This window comes from Schistocerca gregaria, chromosome 4 (assembly GCF_023897955.1).
Source record: "Schistocerca gregaria isolate iqSchGreg1 chromosome 4, iqSchGreg1.2, whole genome shotgun sequence".
Lineage (NCBI taxonomy): Eukaryota > Metazoa > Arthropoda > Insecta > Orthoptera > Acrididae > Schistocerca > Schistocerca gregaria.
The window spans coordinates 227,084,133-227,104,879 of record NC_064923.1 but is presented as its reverse complement, the minus strand read 5'-3'; the positions used below and the strand labels follow the sequence as shown (position 1 = coordinate 227,104,879).

The 20,747-nt window shown below is 40.5% G+C and overlaps 1 protein-coding gene across 1 annotated transcript in view; it reads left to right on the top strand.

The window, feature by feature from the left end:
* The window catches only part of LOC126267259 (alpha-tocopherol transfer protein-like), a 56,437-nt gene that overhangs the window by 16,424 nt on the left and 19,266 nt on the right, over positions 1-20,747 (top strand). Inside the window, exons 3-5 of the mRNA XM_049972324.1 lie at positions 2,765-2,924; positions 4,819-5,068; positions 5,202-5,312. Of these exons, the coding sequence (XP_049828281.1) occupies positions 2,765-2,924; positions 4,819-5,068; positions 5,202-5,312 (521 nt within the window). The remainder of the gene's footprint in view (positions 1-2,764; positions 2,925-4,818; positions 5,069-5,201; positions 5,313-20,747) is intronic.

The window sequence follows — 20,747 nt, the reverse complement described above, 5'->3', positions numbered from 1 at the left end:
TATTTCGCATTTTATAAGTAATGAAAACTAGTTTATCATGTAACGTCTGCTCTTTCATGTAACCAAACCAATTACTATTAATACAAGTACAGTTTACATGCACAAAATAACAACATATGTATAAATGTTGATGTTATTTCGTCATTACTTTGTTTATCATGATCAACGGTGACAGTTTCCTTATTAAAGACAAGAGCAAAAGTTGTTTATGAAAAACAGAAACATATTTTATACAATCTTGATGAAATATTGAAGCAATGTTTGATATGTTATAGTTTGGCGCTTTCTTTATTTTGCCTTTCTTGGGGAAATCGCTTTTTCTGGTGCTATACGACAAATCTTTATCTTTTTTTGATTTTCACTTAATTTGTGTACGGTTTACCACTTCCAGTTTCTAGGGAAATCTAGTGTGACACTGATTGCACAGTCAGACAAAGCGATCAAACGTACGCCATAAAGGTATGCAACAAGCTTAATATACTGGTAACCCTTCTATGATCTTAAATGACGAAAGCTACTAGGAAAGCTACCGTAGTCTACAGCTACATACGGTAGTCTGAGGTAGCCTACGGTAGTTTTACAGCTGTACTTTTTCATGACAATCTGCGGCTATATACTGCATGTGCAGTGAAGATGCTCCTAGAGCGTTTGGAATGGGATGAGTTCGATCACCCATCATAAAACCCAAACTTTGCTCCTTCTCACTTTTATCTCTTCGCTCACGTCAACCGCTGGCTATGATGACCCCATTTCGTCACAGACAACGAGCTGGAGGCCAGCGTAAGGAACTGGCGAATATCACAGGGTACGGAATAGTTGGTACCCACGCTACCACAAACGATTATATCAGATCGGCATGCATGTAGAGAAGTCGCTTGAAGGTGTACCTAGAAAAATGTTACAAGAAAGGCATTTTTATTTTCGTTGTGGTATCCATTTCTCCACCAGTCGAAGGTTGAAATGAAAATAGACCTCATTTATGGAGCAGTCAATTGAAAACGAAACGAACGGAAAAATTGTATTTAAAGTGTTTATTGTTTCAAAAGTAATTGCCATAACTGTCAATAAACTGGGAGACAAGATGGTAAACGTCTTAAAGGAAAATATATACCGTTGCTGACGGGACCATGATTGTACCCAAGCGTCCACCTCTACCTCTGAGGGAAATCGATAGCTACGAACGTCTTTCTTCAGGGCTCCAAAAGTATGGAAATCGCATGGCGTGAAATCGGTATTGAATGGAAGATGTGTAAGGGCTTCTGAGCGAAACTTCTGCAGCGTTGTGGTCAATATACTGCCGTAGTTGTTTCAGTTATGTTGCAGAAATTTCTCCGGGTATCCTTATACATCCTCCACACAGGGTCGACTTCTCGTAATCATCATCATCATCATTTAAGACTTATTATGCCTTTCAGCGTTCAGTCTGGAGCATATTCCCCCCTATAAAATTCCTCCATGATCCTCTATTCACTGCTAACATTGGTGCCTCTTCTGATGTTAAGCCTGTTACTTCAAAATCATTCTTAACCGAATTCAGGTACCATCTCTTTGGTCTACCCCGACTCCTCCTACCCTCTACTGCTGAACCAATGAGTCTCTTGGGTAGCCTTGCTTCTCCCATGCGTGTGACATGACCCCACCATCTAAGCCTGTTCGGCCTGACTGCTACACTTATAGAGTTCATTCATAGTTTTTCTTTGATTTCCTCATTGTGGACGCCCTCCTGCCATTGTTCCCACCTACTAGTACCTGCAATCATCCTAGCTATTTTCATATCCGTAACCTCAACCTTATTGATAAGGTAACCTGAATCCACCCAGCTTTCGCTCCCATACATCAAAGTTGGTCTAAAGATTGAACGGTGCACAGATAACTTAGTCTTGGTACTGACTTCCTTCTTGCAGTAGAGAGTAGATCGTTGCTGAGCGCTCACTGCATTAGCTTTGCTACACCTCACTTCCAGTTCTTTCACTATGTTGCAATCTGTGAGAGTATGCATCCTCTCGTCATAAGATTTAAACATTTTTGAAGTTATGAAGGCAGACATTTGTGTGCGTCGACTTTCTCGGGCGAAGACGTGCACGCATGGGTACAACGTGTGTCAGTAGGCAACCGCAATCATTTTTCAAGAAGACATTGACCGTATTGTCTCACACTGGTAGAAATTTATTCGCAGTTATTGTGACTATTTTTGAAATAATAAACAGTTTACACACTTTTTGTGCATCTTTCTCGTCTTCATTTGACAGCATCTTCTAAATGAACGCATGGCTCGGTTGCAATTTTAAAAGTGTTTATGACTAGGCGTGGTGTATCTTAGTCGTGCACTACAAGCAAATTTAAATGATGTGGCACATGTCAGTAAAGATATTGGATTAATTCCTCCTTCACTTTCTATAGACGTTCTAATTGCAAACGTAATGAAATGATACATAATATCACTGTTTTGCGATACTTATGCCGGTAGCTACTTTTACTGTATCTACTTCCGCTCAAAATTGTTCGCCATTAACATGCTCCGACAACATAACTTGCTTTTGACCTCATAATTACAATCCTTTTCCTCATCCATGATTTCCTTACCTGTAAAAATCAGACACGAATCCCTGTTTTCAGACCTACATGTCTGTATGGACCATTCGTTCTCGTAAATCATATGGAATAGCTGTTGGAATGTTAGAGCAACTACTTGGAACCTTCTGAGATGACTGAGCTACCTTATTAATTCGTCTTCTGATTCTCATATTTTTTTATTTCACAACAGACGATGAACGGCTGGAACGATTGTACATAAGCTGTAAATGCAGGACGGAGATGGTGAAACAGATACTCGATGCCAGCTACACACTGAAGAAGAGGTTCCCCGAACTACTAATGAACAGAGATCCACTAGGGGAAGACATTATTACAGCTCTGAAGTGCACGTAAGTAAAATTCAGGAGAGAAATCATCCACATGTTTATTTCCAAACCTTCAGAGTGCCTAATATTTAACACAGTGTGCTTACATTGTATACAATTTGTTACGTACTCCGGAAATTATGAGTAATAGCCTGCCAAACGAGTCGTTATGTCCACACCAATAAACATTATTTTTAGATTCACTGCTATCCATATCGATTTCCACAGCTGAGAAGCTCTTAATTTGTAACTAGCCAGAAAACGGAGTCTACAAACAACAAAATTTTCTTTTTCCACCAGGTACCGATGGTTACTGATGGTCCAGATCTAATAGTGTTCTACGGTGCCTTTCTCTATTTCTAAAATAGGCGATCTGGTTTATTTGTGTTTGTGGTAATTATAAAACTTATCACGTTTATTTCATCTAGAGGCTGAAGACAAGAACAAGGTAATTCATTATCGTATTCAACGATTCGTTGACAGATGTTTCAGGCTATTTTACACCATGTGGTATTTTCAGCTTCGTCAGGTAAGTTTATAGACCATGCTGCACCACGACGCCTTTCAAATCTGTAGGAACTGTTCATGAGCAGTAATGGAATTTATTTTCATTCTTTGGATCTCATGAAACTTTTTATGCTGCCTTTAATCATCAACTGTTTGTACCCGTAATTTATTTCTTGCTATCAAAGTTAGTTCATCAGCTTCAGGCTATGCATAAGACACTGAAACGATACCGCGCCTAAGCAAGTTATATATCGTTTAGTGATTTAAAACATTAGCATGCTCATATGAACATATTCGGTTAAGCTATTTCACACTTTTGTTTGTTATTTGTTTTAGTTAGAAAAGAAGAAAAAGACAAAAAAGAAATTATTACATAAATTTTTGACGTATTTATAGGAAATACGTGCGTGCCATCTAGTGACTGAGAAGGATATAAAGTGTCATGTCTGAGTGTAGCACTTCACGAAACATATGACTGTGGACAAACGTTTTGTTTTGTGTATACAGTGTCTTAAATTTTAACAATAATCTATGTGCAATCGTAAATTACAATATTGCTACCAAGTCTTGTGAAAGTGTTATTTTGTTGAATAAAATATAACTGTCATTTTTTAGGTAATATATCCATAAATTAATTTGAAATAACATTTGAGGCTGTTCTCACTCTAAAATCCTGATCTCTAACACAAACGTCAGCTTCAGTCAATACAACATTTATTTTTTTCAGCGTTTTTGGTAAAATAAAACGTATATTATGCTTAGCAACAAATTATTGTCTTTTCATTTAACACTTGTGAAGTACAAAAATCAGTTATAAATTATGTTTTTGTTGAAATCAGTCTAGACATTATGATTCATACGAATCAGAAATGGAATTCTCTAGCAAATATATACTTTTAAATTGTTAATGAGAGCCTATTAGATCTTTGTCTGGTGTCATCGGCATCATTAAATGAAATATCCATATTCATGTAAACTCTTTCCGAAGTGAATTTTCTTCAGTTTAAAATACACTAAGAAGGCACAACGGTTTGCTGCCGCTGATCACGTGATGTTGACGCATGCCAAATGTAGGTGCCTAGCTATATCAGAATTATAATGCGCATCACAGGCATCTAGTCTCACTGATACCATACTTTTTTTTGTATTCTGGACTCAGATTTAGTCTCTGTCACCTGACACCCAGATCCCTGTAAAATATGTGAAGAGGAAAATCAGAATTAAAGTGCAAATGAATTACTTTATTTACGTCAGAAATCACTATTGCAATTTATTTTTCAATTATCGTTACCAGTGCGATTTATCAGATGCAGTATCTGTTTTGCACTAATTTAAGCAGATTTTAAGAGATTTATTATGTCTGCTACACGTACGTTCCTTCTATGCATAATGTCTAGCAACTCGTTTCCAGGAAAGTACCTACGATGCCTCGCCTCACGCCACAGTTTCATCGAGTTGGGGTCCTAGCCGGTATCGACCCAGACCCTACGAATATAAACCCTGTGCATGTAGTGAAGGCTAGTCTCATGATAATGAATTTCGTTCTGTCGTATGACTACTCCGTCGGATACATCTTCCTGATCGACCTACAGAACGTATCAACTGGACACTTGAGCAAGTTGACGGTTCGCGACGTTCGGGCACTTGAACTGATTTCCAGGGTACGTATTTAATTGACAACATTTGGGAGTTCTCTTTTTACCGGCAACAGTAAAGTGGAAATGATATATTAATCTCATTGTTTTCTTCAGCTTTTGAAACTAACATGCGTCTGCTACTGTCTTTTGTTTGCAGACAGCTTACGCCAAGAGAATCAGAGCCATACATTTTCTAAACGCACCGAAGATAATGAACATGGTGATGTCCATAGTGAAACCTGCTCTACCCGAAAAACTACAGAAGAGGGTGAGTTAAGTGACCAATTGTTTGTTCAGAGTCGGTGGGGCTAGACAAAACAGGGTTAATTTAGGCATTATGTTTATTTCATATGCCATATTTCAAAATAATTTTGCTAGCTGCCTATATTCACTTTATAAATACTCTATGCGATGAATTTTCCGTATCCTCATCCAAAGATATGTGCTGTGGAGTGGCAAATTTGTGACGACCAGCGTTTTTGACGCTTGTCGGTGGCGAAACCCTGGACCGAAAATCTGGGGTAGATGCGCAGAGTGGTGGTCAGTGTGAGTTGGCATGAGGAGATAGATGATTCTTATTGGCCAAGCTCAGGACGGAATTCGTGAGAATTTATCTGGCTAAAGGCACTCAGTGGAACTTGGGACAGATCAGTGTTTACCCAGACTCCAGGGTCGTGTATGAATACGGAGATATCGTGCAGCTGTGGCCTGTGCAGAGACTGTTGGTTTTTGTACAACAGTACTCTGCTAGGTGACCTATAGACATGCCGCAGCCTTCACCCCCCCCCCCCCCCCGTCCACCTTCTTTAGTACGCCGACGACACCGCCTTCCTTGCCCTCGCCCCCATCCCCCATCCTGCAACGCTTCCTACACCTTCTCCATCTTGACCGGTTCACCGCTTGGTGCAACCAGTGGTTGCTCAAGGTCAATCCTTCTAAGACCCAAGTGATCATTGTAGGCAAAACCACACCTTCCTTCCGCCTCCTCGACTTCTATGTCACCATTTATGGCCGTCCTATCACCCTCACCCCACCCTTAAATACCTTGTCGTCTCCCTTGACCGTCACCTCTCCTGGACGCCCCATCTCCAGTCATTCCAAGCCAAAGCACACTCCCAACTCCATCTCCTCAAGCTCCTCTCTGGATGCACATGGGGCTGGACCCCTCCACCATCCGCCCTATCCTCTGCTACGCGCACCCTGCCTGGGTCTCCACCTCTCCTACCTTTTAGAAATCCCTTCAAATCCTAGAACGTCATGCTCTCCACCTCGCCTATCAAATCCGTCTCCCCTCCCCCACGCAGATCCTGTACGACCATATTCCGTTCCCACACCTCCTCCTTTTCCTCGAATGGATACAGATCTTCTACACCTCCCGTAAACTTGATCACCCTCATCCACTTGTGTCTCACTTCCTCTCCCACCCACGTCTGCTACTGCACCTGTATTCCCACGTCCCACCTACTCTCCATCTCTCCACTCTCCTTACCCTCTCCCAAGGTGGCTTCCACCAGCTCCCCCTCCCTGATGATGCCCTCATCCCCTCCATCTACCCCTCCTATCAACTTGGATCCTCATCTTCCACTTCCTGTGTTTTATTCTTAGGGCACCTTCTCTCCCTACTCTCCCCCCTCCCTTCCTCCCCCTGGTCTTCCCATACCCCCATACCTTCTTTCCTCCCCCCATCTTCACTGCCACTGGCATCGGCACTCTCCCCTCTACCCCCACCACTACTTTTTTCCCCTTTTGGCAGCTACCCGGACTCGCACACGTCACGTGAACTTTAGAGCGCCGGAGATCATCGCCATCGTTTTTGTGTGTGTGCCGTCGTGTTTGTGCTTCAGTGTTTTCGCCGCCCACGCTCAGTCGCTCACGTGTGTCACCTCACTCATCAGTGTTTCATGTACAGTGCTGGGGGTTTCTTTGTTTTTCGTCGCATGTGAAAGGCTTCGTGTTTTTTCATTACTGTGTCTCCTGTTTTTTGTCCACCGTTATGTTACTTCTGTGTCTTCAGTGTGTTTCTCTCTTTGTATTGCCTGTGGCTGAAGAGCGGCGTTAAGTTGCCGCAGCCAGTCCACCTTGTGTAACGTGTAAAATGACAATAAAGGAAAAAAAAACAGTTATAGACAGCAAAGGATTAGGGCAGTACGTATAACAGTGCGTTTTTCGCCTATATTTCTGCTGTATAACTACATTTCTAGTTGTGCTGCCTATTGTGGATAGTAGTGATGACAAATCAGTATTCTATTAACATTTTGCTGCTAACGGCTGTGTTCACAAGACACACTTGACTCTCATAGGAGTAGTTGTGATCTGTATGTTAGATCCAGTCGTTTCTCGCTTCATTACTCGCAGCAGGTCACTTACAATGTGCACATTTTTTTTATTGTTTTGAGTCATCAGTTTTCGGACTGGTTTGATGCGGCTTGCCAGGGATTCCTCTCCTCTGCCAACGTCTTCATACCAGAGTAGTACTTGCAACCTACGTCCTCAATTAGTTGTAGGATGTATTCGAACCTGTTTTTCGTATAGTTTTTGCCGTCTACATCCCCTCTAGTACCATGAATGTCATTCCCTGATGTCTTAGCAGATTTTCTATCACCCTGTCCATTCTTCTTGTCAATGATTTCCAAATATTTCTTTCCTCTCCGATTCTGTGCAAAATTTCCTCATTCTTGCCTTATCAGTCCACCTAATGTGTACCATTGTTCGTTCACCACCGTTATTGAACTTCCTGGGTCAACTAAATTGCCTCCTCCTGGCAACATACTAAACGTATATTCCTATGTTCTCTGTTAGTAATTCCCTGTGTGAACTTGAGTTGAGGGACACGTTTCATAACATTGCTAACGGCCTTCGTTTCCCACCGTCAATCTTTAGTACACCTCCCTTTATTAAGTCCACATTTATCCACACTTCCGTCGCACTTGTAACGTTTCCCCACAACTCATCACTGGTTCCGTATAACTATGTAAAATCCGTTCCGCCGCTCGGTTATAATTTGGTGTAGCCGGTATTTGGGTACTAGTCCATGGAATTGTTGCAATGTGGGAGGTGCTGTGCAGAAAACCGCTGTGTTTCTATCTTGTGATTTAATAGCAACGGATTGGGGCTTAGTATTTGTATTTCCGTGTACTGGAGGCATAATACTTTTACTGTGTCTTGAATTCTAGTTTCTTATGCGTCAGTGAACTCCTTCCACAGCAGCTTCTTTCCATATTGTGCATATACTGAGACTTGAAAGCTCCGCAGAGGTGTCACATTATTACAAATGTTCCTTCGCAACTCATCTATTCCATGATTGTATTCTAATGATTCTAATATCGGTTCTCTCAAGGTTCCTTCCAAATTAGAGGGTAATAACCGTAACAATTCCGTCTCCGGAATTGTCCTATTCTTGGACATCTACCAATAATACTAAAAATTCTACTATTCGCGCAAGAGAGTTACCTGCGAAATTTTTACACCTTAGAATAAACTCTTGTAACGGATTAGGCGACTTGGTATATTATTCCTCACCTCTCCCTGATTTTTCAATATTTTCATCTGAGATTTTTGCATTTGGGGAACCCTTTATACACACCTATCATCCCAACGAACAGATGACGAATCTCTGTCGTTAGTGGTTTACATGTAGAAACGTCATCTCCCGCCACGCCCGGCTCATCCGTTAACCTGTGTTTGTAATGTTGAAAAAGTGCCTCTAGTCGTCTAAGGAGGCCAACAGTATGTCTTCATTCGCGAAATAACTCTTTATGTACTTCAAAATCCTGAAGCACAGCGCGCAATGCGCCGATGGTCTGGTTTAACTCGTCTTGGTGGAGCTTGAAAGTAATATATCTTCCAGTGGTAAGTCATTATTGCTGCACCAATTCATCCAGCATTCTTTGTGAATCGATACGTCTCTTTTTTAAATCTCGTACGAGAGCTCATCTCACCGGAAGCATGTAGGGTCTCTCAGCGTCTCCTTGGCCCACCTGAAGCAGAACACAAATGACAGCAATCTGAGTAACAGTGTGTCAGTCCACCCTAGCCAACCAGATACATTTACCCTGCTACCATCTATGCACCAGAAGGCTGTACGGACCGAAGAATAGGTGTTAGAAACGCACTCTAACGTTTTAATATTTTCATTAAAACTAAACATTCACCAATGATTACAAATGATTAAATCATTAATCAAAATATTGTTTTTTCGGTACACCTTCTGTGGATGATATTTTGCAGTGGAAATTTAGCAAATTACTTTCAATGAAACAATTTGTGGATACTCGCAACTAAATGTAACTACTTTCTTTTGAAATTTTAATTTATTTGAAATTACTAAACCAAAAGATTCGTAAAGGATAATGATTATTTACGCAGTTAAAATTTACTGAAACTTCTTGACCAGAAGAACCTTAAAACAATAATAATTATTTAGACTACACAATGCAACAGGCACAGTTTTTTGCTAATCATGGAATAGTAATTAATTAATTTTGTACAATTTATTTCCACCCGTCGCACACCAGGCAATTAAAGCATCTAACGCACTCTCACAATGAGGTAACATTAACAGCCCTTACGGTTACATTACATCACCAACATTTGAGAGAGACCAGACCCCAGTGTGGTTGACAACCCATGCGCCCCAGCAACTTCAAACCGGCTACGTAGACAATAATTTTTCCAAAAAGTAACAGAGTGATAACATATTACAATTTAGATTGTCATATAGCACTAGAACTTTACACAAGTTTCAAACACACCTGGAAAGAAAATAAGCTCAAGCATCATGTCCTAACAGCACGAGTAAAAAGCCAACGCCCTTTTTTTTCTTAAATAGAGGGATACCTTTTCATCATTCTTAAATACCAGTTACTACGTGCGTATACATTTGAGTGTTTGTCACTGTAATGCTTATATCACACAGAAATACCTCATTCCGCATCCGCCTGCCACGTGTGGCATAAGACACATATAATCAGAAAGGTTATGACGAAGTGAGAAACGGCACGATCTAAGATACGAATTACAAGTTTCAAGAGATTCAACTGCGTGGTGTAATCACAACCATTATCAGCAAAATGTCAACAGAATATTGACTTGTCATCACTAGTACCCACAACAAGGGGCGTAACTTGAAACGTAGGCACTCGTTATACAGCATAAATGCAATCGTTTGCTGACCACAGGGCACCTAGCATACCACTGTCGTACAAAACCTCAGGCCACAGTTTCACCACACCTGTATATGCAAAGTCGACCTGGAAATATGGATAAACACCGATGTCTCCCAAAGCTAATGATGCCTTTAGCCAGAAAAATGCGCAAGAAATCCGTACTGAGCTTGCCCAGGGGGAAACTGTCGTCTCCTCGTGCCAATTGGGACTGACCGCCGTTCTGCGCCTCTAGCTCCGGTTTCCGGGCCAGGATGGCGCCACCGCTTAGAGTCAAAGACGCTGGCCATAACAACCCCACGCCACATATGGTTTCAGGTAAGGATATCAATCAATCCATACTTTAAGCACCACGAACAATGCCCGTCTCTGTGACTCAAAATCGGCATTATTTTTCACATTGCACAAGCTATGGTATTTACGAGAGCGCTTTTAGTGTTAGTGATTCATATCAAACTAGCTGACCCGGCGAACTCTGTTCCGCCATGAAGCCAATAAATAATTATATTTTGGATGTTCAGTTCATTTTTTATTAGGAAATACCAATAAAAAAGTTAAATATTTTAATGTTGCTTTATGTTTTTGGTGCACAGCTTTCGCTCTTCAATTAAGTACCTTGTGATAACATTTTTTGTTTCATTATTAGGCGCAAGAAAAAACAACGCAGATGGTCTTCCGACCCATGAACATGCCACATATAGCAGACCATGTGAAAAACATGGATGTTCCAGATTTAAACCACAAACTTTCAAGGATTGGCCTTGTGATTTGTTAATGGTTATAGCGAATGCATGACGGATCGGAAATTGAAGTCTTGTAAACTCAAACGGCATATCAGTTGGGATTATCGGGATACTCGGAATGAGTACTACCTCACATTCGAATTTACCTTTGAGTATCGTCGCGTAAATAACATTGTTCATCAATTTACTTACCACCAAACGCGTACCGTTGCACAGATTTAGTTGGTTTATGTTTCGAAGCATGATTACTACGGAGCCAACTTTTAGGCGTAAATTGTGCGATGGTAAGCCACGCACATCCAAGGAGTTTGAAAATTCAATTGGATAGTTGGTGGCTTCATCTTCATTTGTTACACAGTCAACGGACTTTAATGAATGCACTTAATCAATGATCTCATTCTGAATTATGTGGTTTACGTCATCTACATATTTATTATTAGCCGTTAAAATTGCTCGCTCACTCAATCATTCATTACTTTTGTAGCTAGTAATGATATTTGGGAATACTTTGTTGATAAGTTAGTCTTTCGATGAGACAAAGTTACAGAAATTATGAGGGAATGAACTCAATCGGCTCGATTCTTCGACAGGTACTCGACCATTTCCGATAGCCAGCAATTGCTCAGAGAAATCTTCGGCAGATGCATCACTAAGCAATACAACTCTCATGTTTATTGTCAGCTGAAGTTTCTTCGCGTGGCGCTATAGATTCGATGATATGAGGAGAGCTTTTATTTCGTCTGCAGCCATTGATCTTGGAACTATATTCGATCGTGTTGGTCGCGGCATTGTTAAAGATGATTCGTAAAATACAAATTATTTTTTATAATTTTTAATTAATGATATATACTGATACCTATCCATAGACGTTTAGCTGTCATTTGCGTTTTGCTATTCCATGTCAGAGGCGTTTTTGTAATACCACGTTTTATAGTGACGTTTAGCTGACATTTCCGTTTTGTTACTCCATGCCAGATGCGTTTTTGCTACACCACGTTTTATAGCGGTCGAACGTGATAAAAAGTATCCTATGTCCGTCTCCTGGTTCTAAGCTACCTCTCCACCAATATTTAGCCAAATCGGTCCAGCCGTTGTTGAGTTATAAATAGTGTAACTAACACGAGTTTCTTTTATATATATAGATGACATTTGCAGACGCAAGACCCACGTCGAAACTATGTAAACTGAGATTATCATAAACAGTCCGAGTGAGCGGGCCTCAAAAAATTTAGCATGTTTTCACGAATTGGTTTCTGCTCGTAATATTCAAAACGCTACGTTCCATTGCAACCAAATGGATTCTTGTTGGGAGCGTCAACCGTTTGTTTGATTATACTGATTAAATATTTACATAGGACACCTGGGAGACAGCAAATGTTTCTAAAGAAACGACTCGATTACAGTCATTGTATGAATGCGTGATGTCTGTTCATTCGGACATGTACGAAAGGAAATATACGACGCGGAATCTGCAGCCGTGGTACATAACTGATGAGCCATAACATTATGTTCACCTGCTTAGTAGCTTGTTCGTCCTTATTTGGAACGAAATACATCACCGATTCTGTGTACCAGAGAACCGACTGTTTCTTGGTAGGTCTGTGGAAGTATGCAGCATTAGATATCTACGCACAGGTCACATAATTCGCGTAAATAACGTGCCGTTGATTTGCGTACGCGGTAATGGTGCCCGATAGCGACACAGGTGGCTTCCATGGGATTTACGTTTGGTCTCCGAGACAGCACTGTAATGCTCCTAAAACCAGTGTAGCTATGGCTCCAAGCCACAGTCAATTTCGCCTCTGAAAGATTACATCTCCGTCGGGGAAGATACCGAACGTGAAGGGGTACAGCTGGTTCGCAGCAGTCAGCGAGTCTTTGAGTACTACCACAGGTCCCCTGCAAGCGCAGGAGAATGTCTGCCACAGCATAATATGGTTCTCACCAGCCTGTGTCCGTGGTGCGCTGTACGTTTCGAGCCCCCGTTCACATCGACGACTGCGTTTGTGGTGACGACAAGCGACCTACTGTAGCAAAACTGTGATTCACCAGAAGAGTCAACTCGTTTTCATTTATCGAAGGTAAACTCCGATCGTCCACTACCCACTAAATGCTAACTGACCATGTCTTTAGGTCAATATATATACACATAGGGGTGGTCTGGTGCGGAGCTCCATGTCCAACAATGTGTACGATAAACCGTGTGCTCCGAAACACTTGTGCGTGTAGCAATATTGTACTCTTTCGGCAGAAATTCCACAGATCACAATCTGTCCTACTTTAGAGAGCAGACAAGCCTCCAAATCACATGTTCTGTGAAGAGTCGTGGGCGCGCCACATTTAGCGTCTAGTGGTAGTTTCACTGTTCAAATGGCTCTGAGCACTAATGGACTTAATATCTATGGTCATCAGTCCCCTAGAACTTAGAACTACTTCAACCTAACTAACCTAAGGACAACACAAAACACCCAGCCATCACGAGGCAGAGAAAATCCCGGGAATCGAACCCGGGAACCCGGGCGCGGGAAGCGAGAACGCTACCGCACGACCACGAGATGCGGGCAGTTTCACTGTCCTCCTATCCCTTTCTGTAGCTGCTCATGACAGTAGCAAGTGAACATTGGACCAGCTCCGCCACTTTCGAAATACTCATTGGCAGGCTCTACGTAATAATAATCTGCCTTTTGTCGAAGTCGCTTATCTCAATGGATTTCCCCATTTGCAGCCCATATCTTCGCTGGGGATACCCCCGTCCCTGTCTGCTCCACTTACATATTTTTGTTACCGCGTCACGTGCCTTCAGTGCCACCAGAAGGTAATGAAAGTCGCTCTGGACAGCGGCCGAAATGTATAGGGTAAATTGAAGGTGTTGGCGGGGAAATGAAACGAAAGGAAAGGAAAGGAACTAGTGATGTCAGCTGAGGGCTTTGCACAGTGAATCCACCATCTCCAGTGAGGATTCACAATTATGTTCGACCTCCCTCGGGAATCTCAAAGTAGCGAGAGTGGAGGACCACGAGGAATACTGCGGGCAGGCAGCGCCATGTGAAAATGTGGGTTGATCGAGGGACGTACCTAGAGAGTCCGAGCAGTTACGACGAACACTGTACGCGAGTGACGCAGTGGCTAACGCAAATAATTCAGCACATATTTTCGTATTTTCACTAGTTGCCGCTGATTCCGCATGAAGTCCCGATGCAGCTGACATCATAACATTAGTTCCTTCAGTTCCCACCCCCAACCCACGCCCCGTCCACCTTCCATTTGCAGGGTACTGTGCGTATCACACCCCACCGGAACAGCTACTTACGCACCTCTGCTCGAAACTGTCGAGCTCTGTTTCTGATCGTGGTACACTAGGAAAATCATGGTGTACGGCGAAAGATGCGATCGATTTCATGAAGAAATGTTCTGAGACACTGATGCTTGAAATCGACGGCTTCATTGTGCAGTTCTGAAGTCAACATCCACACTTAAATAAATACTTAAAACCGTATAGCATGACCCAGAATTACAGCGACAAAATTTCTGAAGTTGTTAGAGATATTTTCTGGGTATTTTGACGCAAGGGACCCGCTTTCCCCGTTAAAGATTATTTCTATTTCGTTTTATTTCTTACTCCCGCTTATCTTAATTCCACTTAAAATATTTGCACCACAGTGCAAGTGTCGGCCTTATCCCATGTGTATCTTGCGTAGAATCAGACATACACAATTCATAGCACCTTCTGTTGACAACAGTAAGCCGTGCGCAGGGCTATACCGATTCCACTTCTTGCGGCAACTCTTTGCCTAGCGTTGATTTAGCTACCGTCTCCTAGGCGTCTCGACTGGTGGCACACTGACGACTTGGAAGACATTTCTCAATTTATTTCACTCATTTTGTTTCTTCCTTTTAATGCTTTCCGTCCTACCTATACCCTTGTTTCCCTCTTTCATTGGCAAGATTGTTTTGCTTCCTGCATTCATCCGTAAGCTCTAGTAACCACTACGCCACGCACAGCTTATTTGTCTACACTTTCTATATTCGTATGAGTTTCTGTCCTGCCCTATTTTCTTCTTTGTCATACTCCATTTCTCTTCCACTACTCACGATACCTTCATTTAGCGCTTTCTCCAGTGCCCCACAGAATTTCTACCACATCTTATTCAGTCTCAAGTTTTATAATTCCGTATTCTCCTAGTTCTAGAATTTCAGCCTGCTGTTCATCATTTCAAGTCCATGATCTTTATCTTAATATACTTTGCAGTTCAGGAGTTATTATGGTTTCATTCAAAAAATGTTTCACTGAGCACCTGATTGGTTTATGTGCGTACGTTGAATCGCTTCCTCATTCACCGGATCGGTCACTTAGTGACTTATTTAATAGCGCCTCGTAAAAGTTGAAGTTTATAAGGCGCGTTCACCATGCAGTGTCTCAAAAGTACATGAAGCATTTTGCCACGCGTGAATGATTGGACAAAATTGGACGCCATCTAAGTCACGTTATTTAGGGCAGCTGATTATTTTGTTACGTGTTCGAAAACGGCAACGAACACTTTTCGTTTAGAGATTTGTTCAGACTAAGCAGATACTCTCGTCTAGACAGCTTATGTCTCTTCAGAGTGACAGGGGACGAAACGAAAGAAGTGTCAGAGTTTTTCGTCTTGTTTACGTCGACGTCTTTAGAAACAGATCAGGCAGTTTTAGCGGAAAATTGATCGGGCGTTACCAAACGTGTGTATTGTTTTGCACATTGCTTTGGGGAATACTGAACCGTGGTTACTGGACTTATAATCTACCCTATTCGTCCCGAATGGCAGTCTTTTGGTGGCAGGCTCGGACGTGGTAGCAAAGCATCTTACAGGTCAGGGTGACGAAATTAGTGCACTGTTTGTCCCCCATAGTATTTCAAATGAACACTGTATAGGCACGAAACTGATCATATGGATCCGTTTATTGGCGCTCAGTAGTTCCTTGACGCCAGCTGAGCTGATAACTTGCTCTAACACTCCTCAATTGTCTCACAAACGGCCACTGTACGTGAAACGTGACTGGCCCTGTAATTCACCGGAACCCGCTCCTGATGAGTTACTAATGTGTTTGCGATAACGTACTTCATTTTTGGGTGGTTGATAAATGGCAATGTATAACAAATGTTCATGATTTCATGTATTCTCTTAGATTACTGTCTACCAGTGCATAATTTCTAAAATCTTAGGTGCCAGAAAGCACCTCCGTAACCATACAAGCACGTCCCCAAACCCGTTCCCCAACCTCACCTAGCCATAAAAATCAAAGTTTTCACTTTAAAAACGTGTTCTAAAATTTAGAATGTGAAATTATTTTTCACAAAATGTTGTTTTCAAATTCAAGTTGTGAAAACATAATTTCTTATAATCAAAACAATAAAAGCACAAGATTTAATACAAGCAACTGATGCTAACGTGTCTCTCCCCCAGTAGCAGTGTCATTTTGCTTCCAAGTTCTGCTAGATATATACCGGTCAAACTGATAGTCTTGATGACTATGACGTCATGTTTCCAACTGCAGAGAGTCACAACATTCAAACAGCTACACTGTAGCTGCTAGGTGAAATTTTGTCCAGTATTCATTAATGAGGCATTTAGTGACAGACGGAAATGAAGATATTCACGGCGCGAGGAGGTCACGTAGAATTCCACCTTCCCGAAGAGTTAGAAAAACAAAACACAATGCGACATGGGGCACGGAGTTAGATGTTAGGAATTGCTCTAAGGTCATTTGTCTTCTATTCATTAATTATGTGGTATGAAACAACGCAAAGTATAATACACCTGATCCTATTTGAAGGCGAGTAACAATCGCCGAGGCCGCTGTCCAAATTTATTAATAACAAAATTAGTAAAATCAGACTATCCAACCACTTTTCTTCTGTGAACGCTGAGCATGTACAGCTCACATAACCTGTTTTTGTAGAACGCAACCACACTTTTACATTTCCTAGAGTACTGAAGGATCAATGAATTTTGCATGCAGCAGCAGGCAAAGCAATACCAGTTAATAGTGCCTTATCCACACCAGGAAAAAGTCTGTATGCTTATCAGTAATATCAGTGATAGATTTATAGCAGTTTGTTCTCTAGTAGCACAAAAGTGACCCCTCGGTGCTGGTTCAGATGAGAAGTTATCGATATTATAATGTTTTTGGTCTCTTCGTCTAGGAAACACTTAGCTTTGCGGAGCTACAAATCATCAAGCACACGTTTCACAGCACAACAAATTTCTTGTGAGCAGTTTCAGTACGAGGAAACCTGGTACCTATTCAGTTAAAGTGGCCAGAAATTACGGGAAAGGATAGTTACAATATTTGGAGTCTACTTCCCTTGCCGCCATCAGTTTCTACCAGAAAGCTTAAACGATCTTGTAATTAGAAATGAAATCAATTCTCGGTCATTTGAGGTTTCAACATACAACAATTTGTGTTTCTGTAATTGTACAAATGTTTGAATCGAGTATTTCTTTGGTGAATATGGACATCTGAGAAATCTACGACTTTTTGAACTCAAAGGGAGGCAAACATCTGTTGAATCAAATTTATTCATCACACAAATATGGCATCATGAACAACTCATTGTTAAAAGCTGTGTTTAGTTAATATTAAGCAAGTGTCGGTCCTGTTCAGTGACTTTAAAGATCTAAATACATTATAATTCTATACAGTACCAAAAGATGTGCCTATGTTTTATATTATCTTGTTGTATTATCACTGGGTGCTACTATTCATTTCTTTTTAAGCTTTACTAATGTATAACAGTTACAGAGCGTTGTTGCTTTCACAACAGTAAGCAGTTATAAAAATTATCCCAGTTTAGACACCCAGAAACATGGTCACATTAATTCAGTGCACATACAGAAGTCAGATACATGTAGAAAATTGCAGAGTCAAGTTAATAAGGATCATGGTTTGAGAAAAGCCGTGAAACATAACTTATATTGGTAGCCCTAGTTCCCCGAATCCAAATCGAGAATATCGGAATTGAATGTTTTTACAAAAGAGAAAAGGCTACTGGAGAAGTCTTCAGCCAGTGTAACAAATAAACTTATTTACCAAGATTCCTTAAGCTGCTTCACTTCCTTCCAGCATTATGAAGTGGCGAAATCAGGAAAATCCCAAATGTGTACCTAATTTATCATTTCTTATTGTGTTACGAGTAGATTTTTTATAGCATACTACCTCTGTGCGTTCTGTCTTCCATCTTCGTCTTGTTTGCTCGTTCAGAATACTGTGGATGTAAAACTTGTTTTACGTCGGGTTGTCGTATGTAGCTATCACCTCGTCGGGACTCTCTGAGACTTAAAAAATATTCAATATAATTATTTCTTATTTAGAAAATAATTGTACTGAACTTCTTGCGGTAGAGTTCACTTATTTTCAGCTCTTTCATCAAGTCTTTTTTTCCCTTTACACAGGGAGGCAAACATCTGTTGAATCAAATTTATTCATCACACAAATATGGCATCATGAACAACTCATTGTTAAAAGCTGTGTTTAGTTAATATTAAGCAAGTGTCGGTCCTGTTCAGTGACTTTAAAGATCTAAATACATTATAATTCTATACAGTACCAAAAGATGTGCCTATGTTTTATATTATCTTGTTGTATTATCACTGGGTGCTACTATTCATTTCTTTTTAAGCTTTACTAATGTATAACAGTTACAGAGCGTTGTTGCTTTCACAACAGTAAGCAGTTATAAAAATTATCCCAGTTTAGACACCCAGAAACATGGTCACATTAATTCAGTGCACATACAGAAGTCAGATACATGTAGAAAATTGCAGAGTCAAGTTAATAAGGATCATGGTTTGAGAAAAGCCGTGAAACATAACTTATATTGGTAGCCCTAGTTCCCCGAATCCAAATCGAGAATATCGGAATTGAATGTTTTTACAAAAGAGAAAAGGCTACTGGAGAAGTCTTCAGCCAGTGTAACAAATAAACTTATTTACCAAGATTCCTTAAGCTGCTTCACTTCCTTCCAGCATTATGAAGTGGCGAAATCAGGAAAATCCCAAATGTGTACCTAATTTATCATTTCTTATTGTGTTACGAGTAGATTTTTTATAGCATACTACCTCTGTGCGTTCTGTCTTCCATCTTCGTCTTGTTTGCTCGTTCAGAATACTGTGGATGTAAAACTTGTTTTACGTCGGGTTGTCGTATGTAGCTATCACCTCGTCGGGACTCTCTGAGACTTAAAAAATATTCAATATAATTATTTCTTATTTAGAAAATAATTGTACTGAACTTCTTGCGGTAGAGTTCACTTATTTTCAGCTCTTTCATCAAGTCTTTTTTTCCCTTTACACAGGGAGGCAAACATCTGTTGAATCAAATTTATTCATCACACAAATATGGCATCATGAACAACTCATTGTTAAAAGCTGTGTTTAGTTAATATTAAGCAAGTGTCGGTCCTGTTCAGTGACTTTAAAGATCTAAATACATTATAATTCTATACAGTACCAAAAGATGTGCCTATGTTTTATATTATCTTGTTGTATTATCACTGGGTGCTACTATTCATTTCTTTTTAAGCTTTACTAATGTATAACAGTTACAGAGCGTTGTTGCTTTCACAACAGTAAGCAGTTATAAAAATTATCCCAGTTTAGACACCCAGAAACATGGTCACATTAATTCAGTGCACATACAGAAGTCAGATACATGTAGAAAATTGCAGAGTCAAGTTAATAAGGATCATGGTTTGAGAAAAGCCGTGAAACATAACTTATATTGGTAGCCCTAGTTCCCCGAATCCAAATCGAGAATATCGGAATTGAATGTTTTTACAAAAGAGAAAAGGCTACTGGAGAAGTCTTCAGCCAGTGTAACAAATAAACTTATTTACCAAGATTCCTTAAGCTGCTTCACTTCCTTCCAGCATTATGAAGTGGCGAAATCAGGAAAATCCCAAATGTGTACCTAATTTATCATTTCTTATTGTGTTACGAGTAGATTTTTTATAGCATACTACCTCTGTGCGTTCTGTCTTCCATCTTCGTCTTGTTTGCTCGTTCAGAATACTGTGGATGTAAAACTTGTTTTACGTCGGGTTGTCGTATGTAGCTATCACCTCGTCGGGACTCTCTGAGACTTAAAAAATATTCAATATAATTATTTCTTATTTAGAAAATAATTGTACTGAACTTCTTGCGGTAGAGTTCACTTATTTTCAGCTCTTTCATCAAGTCTTTTTTTCCCTTTACACATTTATAAAAGCCTATGCAAGTCAGCTTGTAGTGAAACAGGTGGCCATCGATTGCTTTCATCCGTCCACTGGGTTGACATCAACGAAAGTAGTCTTTCCACAGAGGCATTGCGTGCGAGAATAGAAAAACTAAATACCGCATAATTTTAGCAGTTCGGCTTTGGGTTCAGGATTTTCTGTTTCCTTAAGAAAATAAATCCACCTTTCTTCTACAGAGTGTTTAGACTTCCATTCTACAGAGCAACTCTTAGTTTCTGAAAAGCTCTATATATAAATATGGCTTCTTAGCTCTGAAAAAATACAAAAAGCCTGGAGAAGTATGAAGTCTCTATAACTGAAATAAGAAATATATTAATCGACACTCAAAGATGTCTGAATGAAAGGAAGACTGCCAGTTTTATTGGCATGCAAACCAGGATGAACTTGAACAAATCAAAGTATGAAAACCGTAGCCAAGAATTAATTTGATTTCGAATACCGAGGAAGAGACAATGACTTTTTATACCGTAGCACCTCATTACTTAGAGAAATGGGCTGTTTCTTTTAATAAATACCCAGTATTTGAT